Raw genomic sequence first — 17,006 nt, 5'->3', positions numbered from 1 at the left:
CACACGCACGCACACGCATGTACACCACACACACACACACACACACACAGGCATTCAAATACATGCACGCACACACACACACACAAACAGGCATACAAATACATGCATGCACACGCACACACAGACATAAACGTGCACACATACACACACTAGAATACACAAAACATGTGCACACAGACACACACACACAGACATACAAGTATATGCAAACACAGACACACACAATCAAATATGCACACACACATACAGATAAGGTCAAACATGCACACAACATGAATACACATATACACAACCCATGCAAGGGTGCACAACACTACACACACACACACAGATCCAGAGGACCAGACAAGCCAGCCATGACCGCAGAGATAAGCTGAAACCATGGTGATGCCTTACCTCTCCAGATGAAGACCAGCGGAAAGAGCTACACAGGTGTGGGGGTGTGTGTGTGTGTGTGAGAAAGAGAGGGAGAGAGAGAAAAAGAAAAGGAGAGAAATAGAAACAATAGAGAAAGAAAGAGAACGAGAGAGAGAGAGAGAGAGAGAGAGAGAACGAGAGGGAGGGGTTTTGTCTGGGTGTTTGTCCATCTAGGATATCAGTGTGTAGGTGTCGGCGTGTTTATAGATTTGTGGGTGTCTGCCAGTACACACAGGCACGCGTCAGTCTTTGTGTGAGTTTGAGAAAGGGGACGGATGGTCCTTTGTAGGTGTGTGTGGTCGGTGAATAGGTGTGTGTGGTCGGTGAATAGGTGATGTGCAAGGTGCCTCTAACTGCCTGCCACTGAAGAGGAGTTGTGTGTGTGTGTGTGTGCGTGCGCGCATGAGTGAAAACGCGTGTGTGTGTGGTTTTCTGTGTGTGAGTGAATGTATAAGTATATATACTCTTTTGATCCCGTGAGGGAAATTTGGTCTCTGCATTTATCCCAATCCGTGAATTAACCCCTCTGGTTACAAAGCGCTAACCAGTAGGCCACGGCTGCCCACATATCTGGGTGTGATAGCTTTCAGGGCTGGATGGATTGACTGCATCCATGCATATGTGTGTGTGTGCGCGCGTGTGTGTGTGTGTGTGTGTGTGTGTGTGTGTGTGTGTGTGTGTGTGTGTGTGTGTGTGTGTGTGGCACTAGATGGATATATGCATGTGTTATTCCCCAGGCTGGACAGACTTCACTGAACACCTTGCACACTTTTGGATTCATTTATTCAACATACACATTTATAATTAAATAATTATAATGAAAAGCTTTAAAATTTCCTTTAGGACACTTGGTTGCTTGACTCATACACACACACACACACACAAACATACACACACACACTCTTTCTCTCACACACACACACTGAGTGTAGACAGACAACCGTGTACACAGTGTGCTGTGTTTGTTTGTGTGTGTGTGTGTGTGTGTGTGTGTGTGTGTGTGTCCTTCTAGATTGACTGTTTCCAGGATGAAACCTGAAGGCCACAGCTACACGCAGAGGTCATGGATTCAAATCCCATTTCAGCCCAGCGTGATGGAGAGCATGTGTGTGAGTGTGTATGCTAATGTGTGTGTGTGTGTGTGTGTGTGCGTGTGTGTGTGTGTGTGTCCCTAAGTTCTGTGAATCTTTCTGAGTGTATGTCTGTGTGTGTGTGTGTGTGTGTGTGTGTGTGTGTGTGTGTCAGGAGTGTGTCCTATATGCGGGCAGGCTGAAGAGCTCTGGTCTAAAGTCCTCCAGGCTGCTCAGCACCAGTGTTGCATTCTGGGTAAGGGCGCGGTTCATCCGTTCATCTGGCACCATGACGACCTGCATACCGGCTGCCACGCCTGCAGCTACGCCGTTCACCGCATCCTCAAACACCAGGCACTAACACACACACATAAAGCAGAGGTCAGATACACACACACACACACAAAGACAGACACAAGTCAAATACACAGTTCAGAAGTATATACACATATAGAGATGGGTCTCAAAAAATTTGATTTTTTCTCTAATTGGTTTCAAAAAAGTGAATCTTTCTATTCTAGATTCATTACATTATATAGTGAAATATTGCAAGCCATTTTTTTTGTTAAAGTGTCGATGATTATGGCTTACAGCTGGTGAAAATCAAAATTCAGTTTCTCAAAAATATTAGAATAAAGATGTTATACAGAAATGTCTGTTTCCTGAGTCTTTAATCTCTTAGTCTGGTTCAGTAAACACGACCACAATCATGGGAAAGACAGCTGACTTGATAGTTGTCAAGAAGACACTCATTGACTCCCTCCACAAGAGACTTTCTAATGAGAAGACAGAGAACTCAGTCTCCCACAGGGTTAGTTCGTAACGCAAACATGGCAGTTGTCTACACATATCCCGCACCTTCCACCACCAAAAGTAGACATGTGAATACATTGTGCCAATCATGTGGTATGTTGTAAATACATTGTGCCAATCATGTGGTATGTTGTAAATACATAGTGCCAATCGTGCTGTGATCTCGCAGCTGGAGCGAGGTTGGTGTCATGAAGCCTTGCGCGTGCGCAGTTCGCCCCGAAATAGATGCCCATAGTGTGTTGCAATATGGCCGCCGAGTGGAGCGACTTGCCTGAAAGGACTTTGATTAAGCCACAGAAGAAGGTCATTGCTGAAAGAGCAGGGTGTTCCACACTTATGGAAAGTGACAAGAAGGGAAAAGGTAACTGCAGCTTGAGAGAATCGTCAAGCAAAGCCGAGGGAACTTCAGATGGAGTGAGCTGAGTCCAGTTTGATGTTTCCAGTCAGTGATCATTTGGGGTGCCGTGTCATTTGCTGGTGTTGGTCCTTCTACCAGGAGATTTTAGAGCACGCCATGCTTCCATCTGCTTACAAGCTTAATGGATTGGGGTGTGAATTTTCACTTGTCTCACAATTCGATTAGATTACAATTATCATGTCAACGATTCAATTTCATTCGATTCCACGATGCATCAAATTTAAATGATTCTCAAGGCATCTTGACCTTTGACCTTTGACCTTGATTTTTTTTTTTTTCATTATTATTAAATACACGACCCAGTTGTGATATAATCTTCCCTTGAAAGTTAATAAGCGGTGAAGCATAATAAGGTGTCTCCCTTTCAGAAAAAGATTATCAACAGGCCTGTCTACACTTAATAGGCCTATTGTGTGTAGACTCTTGCATTACAAATAGGTTATAACTTGCAATTACTTTCACATTAAACCAAATTAAATGCACAATATAAATTCCCTTGTTAAACTATAGCATGTTACATCTGATCATGTTCATCCATACCACAAGTCAAAATAAACAGAAACTCATATCGGAACGTCACCTATTACCGATCGTCCCGCATTTCCGACCTCTTACGTCAGGGATCACCAGTCCGGACCGTGACGTGATCCTATTCGGACCCAGACCATAATAGCCTAATTTAGATTTTCACTTAAGATTTCAAAGCTGCGCTAAATGTTTCGTTGGTTAGGATAACAGCATTTACTTCAGGAGCTTCAGGAACCATCATTTTGCTTGCTGCTACTCAGCCAGTGAAATCTGTGAATTCTGATAAAGTCGAAATCAGTGAGTAAAGTAGCCTACTATGGGGAAGAGACTGATAGCCTGAAACGCGGCGAGGAGAGGAGACGGGACGAAAACAATCAGATGGATATCTAAGTTAACGAGAAGTAAGTTATTTTCAAATCACCGATTTCTCAAAGAGGAGAAAGCTAGACAGCGAGAACAGAGCTTTATATAACGATACGGGGGCAATACCACGCAAAACTGTCACGTCCATAACACCAACTAAATATGGATGTGACAGTTTTGTGCGGAATTGCCCTGGACCTCTTCTATATATTCTGAGACAGGCGATTTTTAAAAGCGCCAATTTGAAGCACCTCTACTAGACAAATCATATATTTTGAGCAAGCATAGGGTAGGCTAGGCCCATTAAACAGTGAACCGAGACCACAGAATATTTTACGATTTAAGAAGGCAATATGATTGATCCACCACAATCTAGTTAAGCCTACATGCATTCACTGCCCAACAACGTGATGTTCCTGGGTTTCCAGGATTTCGGGTCTACATAAAAAAAAAAACTAAACTTGCTGATTAATGGGTTCAAGGAACCAGCTGTGGAATATCCATCCATATCTCAGCTCAAATTTTATTTTAAGTTTACGTTAAGAATATAAAAATATAAGGCTACTCAGTTTTTCTCCCCAGTTACTCTGATCTTGCCTTATTTCTACTCATTTCGAATGTTGCCTTTTAGGCTACTTATTTTATTTCACATTAAACATAAGGCCTAGAATCTTCTATTTCTTGACTTTCCCCTTGGGGATCAAGAAAGAAAGAAAGAAAGAAAGAAAGAAAGAAAGAAAGCAAGCAAGTAAGTAAGTATGTATGTCATAGCTGTCAACATTGAGCTTTGAAAATGAGGGAGATTTCCCGGGTTTCTCACGCAGAATACGGGAAAATGTCTACATTCATCCTCCAACGTTGGAAGGGTTGCAGTATTAGTCCGTTTCGCAATTGCAAGGTCGTGCATTGGTCAGCTAAACAATACAACAAAGTAGCCTACTTTATTTAGGCTACGCCTAACAACAGGCTATATTAATTTCGTCAACTTTATACAGCCCTAACAAGGCTAAAGTTCTGTAATCGATGCCCCTGTGCGCGGTCATTCTCTCTCCTGTGCAAACAAAATGTGTGTTCCAAGTAGCCTAGTGCGTAATTCTTCTTCATAAAGTTGAACAAATGCATTTGGTTATTTTAAAGGAAAAATATAAATAGCCTGTCATGCAGTTTATGGGCTACAGTGCAGAGTTGGGAAGTTATGGTAGGCCAACTTGGAGGGAATTCTTTCTCTATTCATAGCACAGTGCGTGCGGCCTTACACTATGCAGGTGCCACTGAATTGTGCGCTCACGACAACCACGCCGTCATCTTAAATAGTCTCACTGTCGCCTTCAAGCAAGCAAAACGATGCTTTGAAAACATCTGTTTCACTGGAAGGGCAAGGGGGTAGCAATAGCAACAGGACAACAGTAGCCTACAGAGACTGACAAGTCCGATGGTAGATCTAATGTTTTGAGATTGATAAAATACGGGATATTCTACGGGAAAATATTAAAACGGGAAGACTGCGGGAAAAAAGTTAAAATACGTGAGAAACCCGGAAAAAACGGGAGGGTTGACAGCTATGATCTATCTATCTATCTACAACTAGGCTCCCTCCATCCATCCAAATATTATATATATATATATATATATATATATATATATATACATACACATAGCCTAAACATTATGATGCTCCGGATCTTTGCTTGAGGAAATTTTCCGTAACTGTACCTCGCTGAAGATTAATACCCCTGTCTTACGTGTATGTGTCATTTAATATTCATTTCTATACAAACCACGACGGCGGATTCCTAAAGAAACGCAAGGACCCACACCATAAGTATATCTAAATTAGTTCTGTACATTTACATTACATTTTACCATGACTTGAAGAGATGTAAGCAGTGTTTACAATTTTTGTGCTGCGTGTACAAATTTTGTTCAAATCTACACACCTATGGCTACAGAAAAATGGTTGGAATCGTTTGTGCTTCGTTTGTGCGTGTATTTTATAACGCGTTATGATGCGTTTAAAACATGACAATACTGACGTGTCACTGCATCTGACTATCATCACAAAACCCAATAGATTGTGTAGGCTATTCATGGTACGTAATTATTCAATTGATATAACCATATGTTAACTTTGTATTCACTGTATATCTGTGACATTGGCGAACATGACAGAAAGATTTGTATACAACGGCAAATGTCAACATTAACCTACATCATGAAGCTTCTCGCCTGCCGGGAAAAATATCGGCAGATTGAATTAAACTTCTTGGAAGGGTGTAGTTAGTACATGGGCAATGGGAAACCCAGTAAACTGGTTGGGTGCACGAATCAGTTTCACTTTTCTTGCTTTCAATTTTGGAGGCGTCATGCACTCTTAACCGGTAGTGTAAAAAAAAAAAAAAAGAAAATCCCTAATTTATGGAGATGCTGATTTCCTTTTCCACCAGGACTCGCCACCTGCCCACAGTGTTTATTGTTTATTATAGGAAAATGAGGCTTAAGGCCGCTATCAAAGCAGCCTGGGCTTCCATAACACCTCAGCAGTGCCACATGCTGATTGCCTCCATACCGCACCACACTGATGCAGTAATTTGTGCAAAAGCAGCCTGACCAAGTATTGAGTGTATAAATGAACTATTTTAGATTAGTCAATTTAGTCAGATTAGTTAATTTCTTTTCAAAAGGTCGACATTTCTGTAATTTAAAACCTCTTTATTCTAATATTTATTTACAGAGATAATGAGTTTTGGTTTTAATGAGCTGTAAGCTGTAATCATCACAAAATGGCTTAAAATATGTCACTTTATATCTATATATTTTTTTTAAATAATTAGGGGGGAAAAATGAACTTTTCCCACAATGTTCTAATTTGCTGAGACCCACCTGTACATGACCCTGCACATACACAAGATAAACAAGATGGACTCACGAGCACACAGACATCAACATACATGGTTAAATATACAAAAACAGTAGGGCTGTAACGATACACCAACCTCACGATTCGGTTTGTATCACGATTTTTGACCCATAAACCTCGATTTTTCTTTTTTTCTTTCTAGACATTTCATTTAATAACATTTCAATACCCTACATTAGAACACCAGAGGATTACAATATAATATATAATATAACATATCTATTATTGTATATCCTGATATAAAAAGAGAATAATAAATGTCTGATATTTATGACAGCACACTTTATGCAGATTAGCCTATAGCCTAAGCCTACTACCGTAAAACTCCAAATAATAGCCCGGGCTTTTATTTTCCCAAATCGCCAAACTGTACCGGCTAGCATTAGAGACAGGCGTCTATATGAGACAGGCCTTTAATTCACTTTATTCCATCTCTGCAAAGATGGAAAATATTATCGAATTAATTATTTCAAACACACTGAATGTCTACCTATATGACTAGGCTATCTGATGACAATTACGGATCATCATTCATTTAGTTTTGTGATATTGTTCATTGAGTGAGATACAGTAAGATCCAAATAGCGGGATAGCCAGAACAGATGAAACACATTGTTTCTCCCGTTTTGTATTTGCCAAATTTGGCAACAGTCTACATTCAAATCATAGCCTACTTCCAGGCGCGCGGGAACATATTTTTGACCAGGGGTGCTGAATAACAAAATAATAGATAGATAGATAGATAGATACTTTATTGATCCCCAGGGGAAATTCAAGATGTCCGACGTAATCATGGATGTCCAACGATTTCTCCCCCAGCATATGATTCGAATTTAGACAGCTAAATACACCATTTCACCGCCGTGTATGAGTAGGTCTAAGAGTGAGAAGTTTTATAATGCCCTGGGAAGCCACATTCCACTGCAACTGTGTGCAGCACTTGCCACTCCTCATCATCAAAAAACTGTGCTTGGCACACACCAGTCCCATAGAAAGCACTTGACTTTACATCATTAACCCTATTTCAATAGGTTATATACACTAGCCAGAGAATGTCTGTAGACAGGCTCTGATATAGGGCCTGATATAGCCCAGTCTAAGGTATATTCCTTTTCTGACTTCTTTCTTTATCGCCATGGCATTTAGAATAAAGAATAACGTTAAGAAACCGTTCTGGTTTTGTTGCCAGCATAAAACAAACTTACCATCGCCTATCCGCAAATTTTAAACACAAGGGATGAATTGAACGATGACTAAGTCGGACATATAGGCATAGTTCATATTGGAAAAAAATTATACAATTTGGAACTCTAGCTTTTCCCCATCGCAGTCTTTTAATGCCATCTAAATAATCATAACGTCGCAGTCTGCGCCTATACTTAAGCCCAAATCACACCCAAGATTCGCATAACGAGATGAGCAGCAACTTGATGCAACATTCTAAAACCTTGCAACTGTGACCAGACATGTGAATGCTTTGCGACGGCTTGTAACGACATGCAACATCTAACATCCAACATCGCGCGTGTCCATTAAGGGAGGGAGCGCGAGAGAGAGCGGGGGGAGGAGGTATGAAATTATGATTTATTTATTTGTTTTTGGACAACGTAGGCTACTTACTAGGTAAGTAAAGCGGGAGATGTGTGTTGCTTATACTGTAAGCTGCAAAGCACTGTGTGAAACACTAGAAAGGGTGTGTCGCGGTTCTGCCTTTTCACACCGCGACACAGTATCGTGGATATGAGTGTCGCGATTTCGGTTTCGAATCGCATATCGTTACAGCCCTACTGATAACACCTTTATGTAATATATTTTGGTGTCGCATATCGTTACAGCCCTAAAAAACAGATATATGGATGCATAGGGAAGCATACACACACTCACACACACACTCACACAAACACACACGCACACACACACGCACACACATACACACACATACACACTAAACAAAGGTTACATACTTACACGCAAACACACACGCACACACACACACTAAACAAAGGTTACATACTTACACGCAAACACACACGCACACACATACACACTAAACAAAGGTTACATACTTACACACACGCACACACATACACACTAAACAAAGGTTACATACTTACACACACGCACACACGCACACACTAAACAAAGGTTACATACTTACACACACGCACACACACTAAACAAAGGTTACATACTTACACACAAACACACACGCACACACACACACACTAAACAAAGGTTACATACTTACACACAAACACACACACTAAACAAAGGTTACATACTTACACACAAACACACACACACTAAGCAAAGGTCATATATATATTGTATACACACACTCACACACTAAACAAAGGTTACATACTTACACACAAACACTAAGCAAAGGTCATATATATATATATATATATATTGTATACACACACATTGAACACCTCACACACACACACTAAGCAAAGGTCATATATATATATATATATATATATATATATATATATATATATATATATATATATATATATATATATATTGTACACACACACACACACACACACACACAGACACAGACACATAAATAGAAAGAGAGGAGCCTGCGTATACGTTTCCATGTGTGTGCACATGTGTCTGTGTATGCATCTGAGAGGTAGTGTGTGTATGTGTGTGTGTGTGTGTGTGTGTAGGGGGAGGCACTTGACATGTCTGCTGCGGTCTAATTGGCTATAGAGATGAGGTCGAGGTAACCGTGGGCAACACAGCAGGGGCACAATGGCAGCGGAACCTCCGAATGTGTTTGTGTGTGTGTGTGTGTGTGTGTGTGTGGTATTAATGTCAATAGGATGATAACTAACTGTGTGTGTGTCAGGGGGTGTGTCGAAAGGTTACATGCTCTAATATTTCTATTATTCTCAGACCACAATTAATGCTCTCATTATGGAAGAGGAAGCCATTAAGCAAAACTCAAACTCACACACTCACTCATACACACACACCTGAAAACAATAGAGAGGAAATGAGGAATCAAATGGGGACTCCTGGAACTGCCCCCTCAACAAACTCACTCAAACACACACACACACACACACACACACACACACACACACACACACTCTCTCTCACACACACACACAGACACACACACACACAGTGGAGTGGGCCTCTCAGACGGCCCTCTGGCGCCCAGGAAGTCCGGCACAAGAGAGTGTCCGGCCACTCAGGAGGTCTCACACAAGTCAAAACACACACACACACACACACACACACACACACACACACACACACATACACATATGTACTGTACACAGCCTTTCACCTGTGTATGTTTGTGTACATGCATGAATGGTGGAAATGCTTTTGTTAATGTGTTTCACCTGTGTGTGTGTGTAGGTATGTATGGCGCATGAGAGAGCATTTTAAGCTCAGCTGCTGCACACAGAATAATGACGTCTCCATAATGACACACGGTTGACCAGACACACACATACCCGATCAGGCCACTGCAAATGTCATGAGCCACAGGGTCATTTTGCCTCGCTGCTACACACACACACACACACCCCTCTGCTGTGTTCCATCACTCAGTGGAACTGTGACAAACATCTTTTCTACATTCTAGTACACACATGAGTGTAGACCCACACACACTTGGGCACAAACACACACACACACACACACACACACACACACACACACACACACACAGTGTAGACACACACACGTGGGCACAAACACACACACACAAACACACACATGGGCACAAACACAAACACACGGGCACACACTTACACACACACACGAGCACACACACACACACACACACACACACACACACACACACACACACACACACACACACACACAGGAAATGAAAATGCAGTGAACAGGACAGGATCTGCAACAGCCTCTGGAAAAATCTCATTAAATGACCTTTCTGTGGTCAGTTCCTGTGGTGAGCACACAAACACACACACGGGGGCACACACACACACACACTCTCTTACAGTATATGAGCAGACATTCAGCTTTACTGAATCCCAAAAAGGGTTGCAGAGCGGTCAGACACACACACTCAAACTCACTCACTCTCATGCAAGAAACGTATCACACACACATATTCGCAAAGCATACCCATACAAACTCACACACACACACAAACACACAACACTTTTATGCCTGAATGATATGAATGGTCAGTAGTGAGACTAGCCAGTTCATGAACCCCTCCCCACGGGTCCTAGGTTTCCCTGTACGGTCTCCCACACACACACACTGCCGATAGTTCCGCAGTCGCAACCACCCACACACCCACACACACCCACACACACACACACACGGCTGATAGTTCCACTTTATGGGTCAGGTTTATAGTTTTGCTGTAGGCTTTACGGTTCCTGTCTCTGACCATAAATTTGATCCTGAGGTTATCTCTTGTGTCCTCTAACCACATCTCTCTCACACACACACACAGACACACACATAAACACACATGCACACATATACAGGGATGGGAACGAACACACATACACTCAAATACAAACTGCAATCTCACATGAATAGGTAAACAAACACACACACGCACATGGACCCACACACACATAAACACACATGCACGCATATACAGGGATGGGAACGAACACACACACACTCAAATACAAACTGCAATCTCACATGAATAGGTAAACAAAACACACACGCACATGGACACACACACACATACACACGCATAAACACACATGCACGCATATACAGGGATGGGAACGAACACACACACACTCAAATACAAACTGCAATCTCACATGAATAGGTAGACAAAACACACACGCACACACACACAGGGATGGGAACGAACACACACACACTCAAATACAAACTGCAATCCCACATGAATGGGTAAACAAACACACATATGCACATGGAAAAATGAACACACACACACACACGGACGGATGGACACACGGGCATGCGCACACACACACACACACACACACACAATGAGTCATGGATACAATCCTGCTTGTAGCGTAATGTTAAATGGTTAACAGAATAAAAAATAACCCTGAAGAAAAACACAGGGATTACAACATCACAGGAGAGATTGTAAAGTTACTACATGGACAAATGAGACACACACACACACACACACACACACACACACACACACACACACACACACACACACACACGGGTGAAGCTGCTGTATGTCTACATGGATCAATGAGAGAGAGACACAGAGAAGTGTGTGTGGGTGACAGAGGAGAAAGTGTGTTAAAGGAGAAAAAAGGAGGATGAGGGAAGGAGAGGAGAAGAGAAGGAGAATAAAAGAGAGGGATGGAGAGAGGAGAGAGAGAGATATAGAGGGGGAGAAAAGGGACATTGAGAGAGAGAGAGAGAGGACATAGACAGATAGAGAGAGAGAGAGAAAGCTCAGGAGAGTTGTGACAATGATGTATTGCATGCAGCATGTTTTAAATGATCCTAGGCCTGAAGGTGTGTGTGTGTGTTATGGGGCCATGTGGAGCGGCTGATGAGTGGAGCTCCTGAATAACCCCACAGAGACACTGGCACACATGCACACACAAGCCCACCCTAGGGGCAGAGAATACCCACTTACTGCAGCACGACAGCGCCACCTAAGGGCAGAGAATACCGCGCCACTGCAGCCACGCTGGCGCACCTAGGGGCAGAGAATACCCCCATTGCAGCATCTACAAGCCACCTAGGGGCAGAGAATACCCTTACTGCAACACATCCTCTGGGGCGGTTTTACAGAGAGGGAGGCGTGTGTGTGTGTTGGAGAAATTAGAAATTACAGAACAAGTTAGAAAGAAAACAAAAGAAAAAAAAGAACATCTATAATAATATTCCGGCTCGAGAAGTAAGTGTAAATAGAAGTAATAGTGTAGAGATAATAAAGGTAATGAAAGCTGATAATAGTGTAAAGGTAATAATAATGGAAGCGATAAGCGTCGAGTGTAAGCAGCGTGAAGCTGATATGGTATAAGCGATAGAATTAATAGAATTAATAGAAGCGTAAAGCGTGTAGTGTATGCCGTTAAATTAATAATAGTATAGCCTTGTCGAAGGCGTGTGGTGTGGTGTGGCGCGTGGGGCGTGTGGTGTGGGGTGTGGGGCGTGGGGCGTGTGGTGTGGGCGTGTGGTGTGGAGCGTTGGGTGTGGGGCGTGGGGTGTGGGGTGTGGAGCGTTGGGCGTGGGGTGTGGCGCGTGGGGTGTGGTGTGGGGCGTGTGGTGTGGTGTGGAGCGTTGGGTGTGGGGCGTGGGGCGTGTGGTGTGGGGCGTGTGGTGTGGGGTGTGGGCGTGGGGTGTGGGGCGTGGGCGTTGGGTGTGGGGCGTGGGGCGTGGGCGTTGGGTGTGGGGCGTGGGGTGTGGTGTGGGCGTTGGGTGTGGGGCGTGGGGCGTGGGCGTTGGGTGTGGGGCGTGGGGTGTGGGGCGTGGGGCGTGGGGTGTGGGGTGTGGGCGTGGGCGTGTGGTGTGGGGTGTGGGCGTGGGGTGTGGGGTGTGGGGTGTGGGGCGTGGGGTGTGGGGCGTGTGGTGTGGGGTGTGGGGCGTGGGGTGTGGGGCGTGGGGTGTGGGGCGTGGGGTGTGGGGTGTGGGGTGTGGGGCGTGTGGTGTGGGGTGTGGGGTGTGGGGCGTGGGGTGTGGGGTGTGGGGCGTGGGGTGTGGGGTGTGGGGCGTGGGGTGTTGGGCGTGGGGTGTGGGGCGTGGGCGTGTGGTGTGGGGTGTGGGGTGTGGGGTGTGGGGCGTGGGGTGTGGGGCGTGGGGTGTGGTGTGGGGCGTGGGGTGTGGGGTGTGGGGCGTGTGGTTTCTGGTTTCCAACGTAAACGTACACCTGACCCAGAGTTTAGGAGATTCACAAACGTATGCACTTCACACTGTCCACTACGTAGCCTCGGAGACTTCACACACACACTCACACACTTGGAGACTTCACACACACTCACACACTTCACATACACACACACACACTCGGAGACTTCACACACACACTTCACACACACACTCACACTCGGAGACTTCACACACACACACACACTTCACACACACATACACTCACACTCGGAGACTTCACACACACTCACACACTCACAAACTCGGAGACTTCAAACACATTCACACACACACACACACATTCACACACACACTCACACACTCGGAGACTTCACACACACTCACACTCGGAGACTTCACACCCACTCACACACTTCACACACACACACACACACTCGGAGACTTCACACCTCCACACACACACACTCGTAGACTTCACACACCTCACACTCGAGACTTCACACACACCTCACACACTCGGGACTTCACACACACACACACACTCGGAGACTTCACACACACTCACACTTCACACACACACACACACTCACACTCGGAGACTTCACACACACTCACACACTTCACACACACACACACTCGGAGACTTCACACACACACTCACACACACTCACACTCGGAGACTTCACACACACTCACACACCTCACAAACTCGGAGACTTCACACACACTCACACACTCGGAGACTTCACACACACTCACACACACACACACACACACACACTCGGGAGACCACACACTCACAAACTCGGAACTTCACACACTCACACCTCACACTCGGGCTTCACACACACTCACCTCGGAACTTCACACACCTCACTCGGAGACTTCCACACACTCACACCTCGGAGACTTCACACACACACACACTCGGGACTTCACACCTCACACTCGAGACTTCACACACCTCACACTTCACACACTCACACCTCGGAGACTTCACGCACACTCACACACACTCGGGACTTCACACCTCCACACACTTCCACACACACACACTCACACTCGGAACTTCACACCTCACACACCTCACACTCGGAGACTTCACACACTCACACTCGAGACTTCACACACTCCACACACTCGGGACTTCACACACACTCCACACTTCACACACACACACACACTCAGAGACTTCACACACACACACTTCACACACACTCACTCGGAGACTTCACACACACTCACACACTTCACACACACATACACTCACACTCGGAGACTTCACACACCACACACACACTCGGAGACTTCCACACACACACACACACTCACACACACACACACATTCACACACACACTCACTCGGAGACTTCACACACACTCACACACTCACAAACTCGGAGACTTCACCACACACTTCACACACACACACACACACACACCTCACACTCGGAGACTTCACACACACTCACACACACACTCACACTCGGAGACTTCACACACACTCACACTCGGAGACTTCACACACACTCACACACTCGGAGACTTCACACACTCACACACACACACACACTCGGAGACTTCACACACACTCACACACTTCACACACACACTCACACTGGGACTTCACACACACACACTTCACACACACACACACACACTCGGAGACTTCACACACACACTCCACACACACACTCACACTCGGAGACTACACACACATTCACACACACACACACACACATTCACACACACACACACACTCACACTCGGAGACTTCACACACACTCACACACTCACAAACTCGGAGACTTCACACACTCACACACTTCTACACACACACACACACACACACTCACACTGAGACTTCACACACTCACACACACACTCACACTGTATTCTTACACACACTCACACTGAGACTTCTGGCCAATACACACACACACACACACTCGGAGACTTCACACACACACACACACACACACACACACTCGGAGACTTCACACACACTCACACACACACACACACACACACACACACACTCGGAGACTTCACACACACTCACACACTTCACACACACACACACACACTCGGAGACTTCACACACACACACACACACACACACACACACACAGACTCCACACACACACTTCACACACACACTCACACTGAGACACACCCACACACACACACACTCACAAACACAGAGACACACACACACTTCACACACACACACACACACACTGAGACACACCACACACACTCACACACCTCACACACACTCAAACACTGAGACTTTCACACACACTCACACACAATTCTAACAATCACACACTGAGACTTCTCACACACACACACTTCACACACTCGGAGACTTCACACACACTCACACACTCGGAGACTTCACACACACTCACACACTTCACACACACACACTGAGCTCTCGAGACACACACACACACACACACACACACTGAGACTTCACACACACACTTCACACACACAAACACTGAGACTTCACACACACTCACACACTTCACTCACACACACACACACACACTCACACACACCACACACACACACTCACACACTTCACACACACACTCACACTCGGGAAACTTCACACACACACACACTCACACACACTTCACACACACACACCTCTCACACACACTCACACTTCACACACACACACTCGAGACTCACACACTTCACACACACACACACACAGACACTTCACACACACTCACACACTCACACACACACTCACACACACACTGAAACTTCACACACACTTCACACACTTCACACACACACACACACACTCACACACTGACATTCTCACACACACACACACATTGGATTATCTTCACACACACACACACACACACTGAGACTTCAAGCACACACTACCACACTTCACACACACACTCCACACACACACTGACACACACACACACACACACTCACACACTTTCGGGACACACACTCACACACTTCACACACTGACTCGGGACACTTCACACTCACAACTTCACACACTCACACACTGAGACTTCACACACACTCACACACTTCACACACACACTCACACACTCGGAGACTTCACACACACTCAGCCTCCACAGCAGAGTAAAAGAGTTTCAAAATTAAGTCAACTTCCCACTTTTACACGCATGTATAGCTCTCAAGCAGTTAGACTGCTTTGGAAATCTGTGGTGCACAGGAGAGTATTTTTGTTAATCCATTATTAGACAGATTGAACCCCAAACACCACTATACAAACATGTGCATGTGTGTGTGTGTGTGTGTGTGTCTTCCGGAAAGGGTGTTAGGGTTCTAGAGGCACAAACATGCGCACACACACACACACACACACACACACACACACACACACACACACACACACACACACAGGCCAGGTCAGCAGAAATGTTTGTTTTTATTGATAGGAGCAGAAAGCTGCGTTGCCGCACTGTGTTGTTTGATAAAAGACATTCACAGGAGTTTAAATAGCTCTCCTTTAAAGACAGAACTCTGTGTGTGTGTGTGTGTGTGTGTGTTCAAATAATTCTCCTTTAAAGAGAAAGCCCAGCGCTCCACAGCAGGAGAGAGAAATGAACATTTAAAAAGAGATGCCAAGAGACTTTGTGAGTGTGGGTGTGTTTGTGTGTGCGTG

The 17,006-nt window shown here is 44.8% G+C and overlaps 1 protein-coding gene across 1 annotated transcript in view; it reads right to left on the bottom strand.

Moving 5' to 3' along the window:
- Positions 1-1,183: 1,183 nt before the first annotated feature.
- Positions 1,184-17,006, bottom strand: part of LOC125288476 (pseudouridine 5'-phosphatase) — a 30,417-nt gene continuing 14,594 nt past the window's right edge. Inside the window, exon 4 of the mRNA XM_048234884.1 lies at positions 1,184-1,844. Within this exon, the coding sequence (XP_048090841.1) occupies positions 1,659-1,844 (186 nt within the window). The 3' untranslated portion in view covers positions 1,184-1,658. The remainder of the gene's footprint in view (positions 1,845-17,006) is intronic.

Source organism: Alosa alosa, chromosome 23 (assembly GCF_017589495.1).
Source record: "Alosa alosa isolate M-15738 ecotype Scorff River chromosome 23, AALO_Geno_1.1, whole genome shotgun sequence".
Lineage (NCBI taxonomy): Eukaryota > Metazoa > Chordata > Actinopteri > Clupeiformes > Clupeidae > Alosa > Alosa alosa.
Note: the sequence above shows the minus strand (reverse complement) of the source record. Positions and strands in the feature narration are given on the sequence as shown.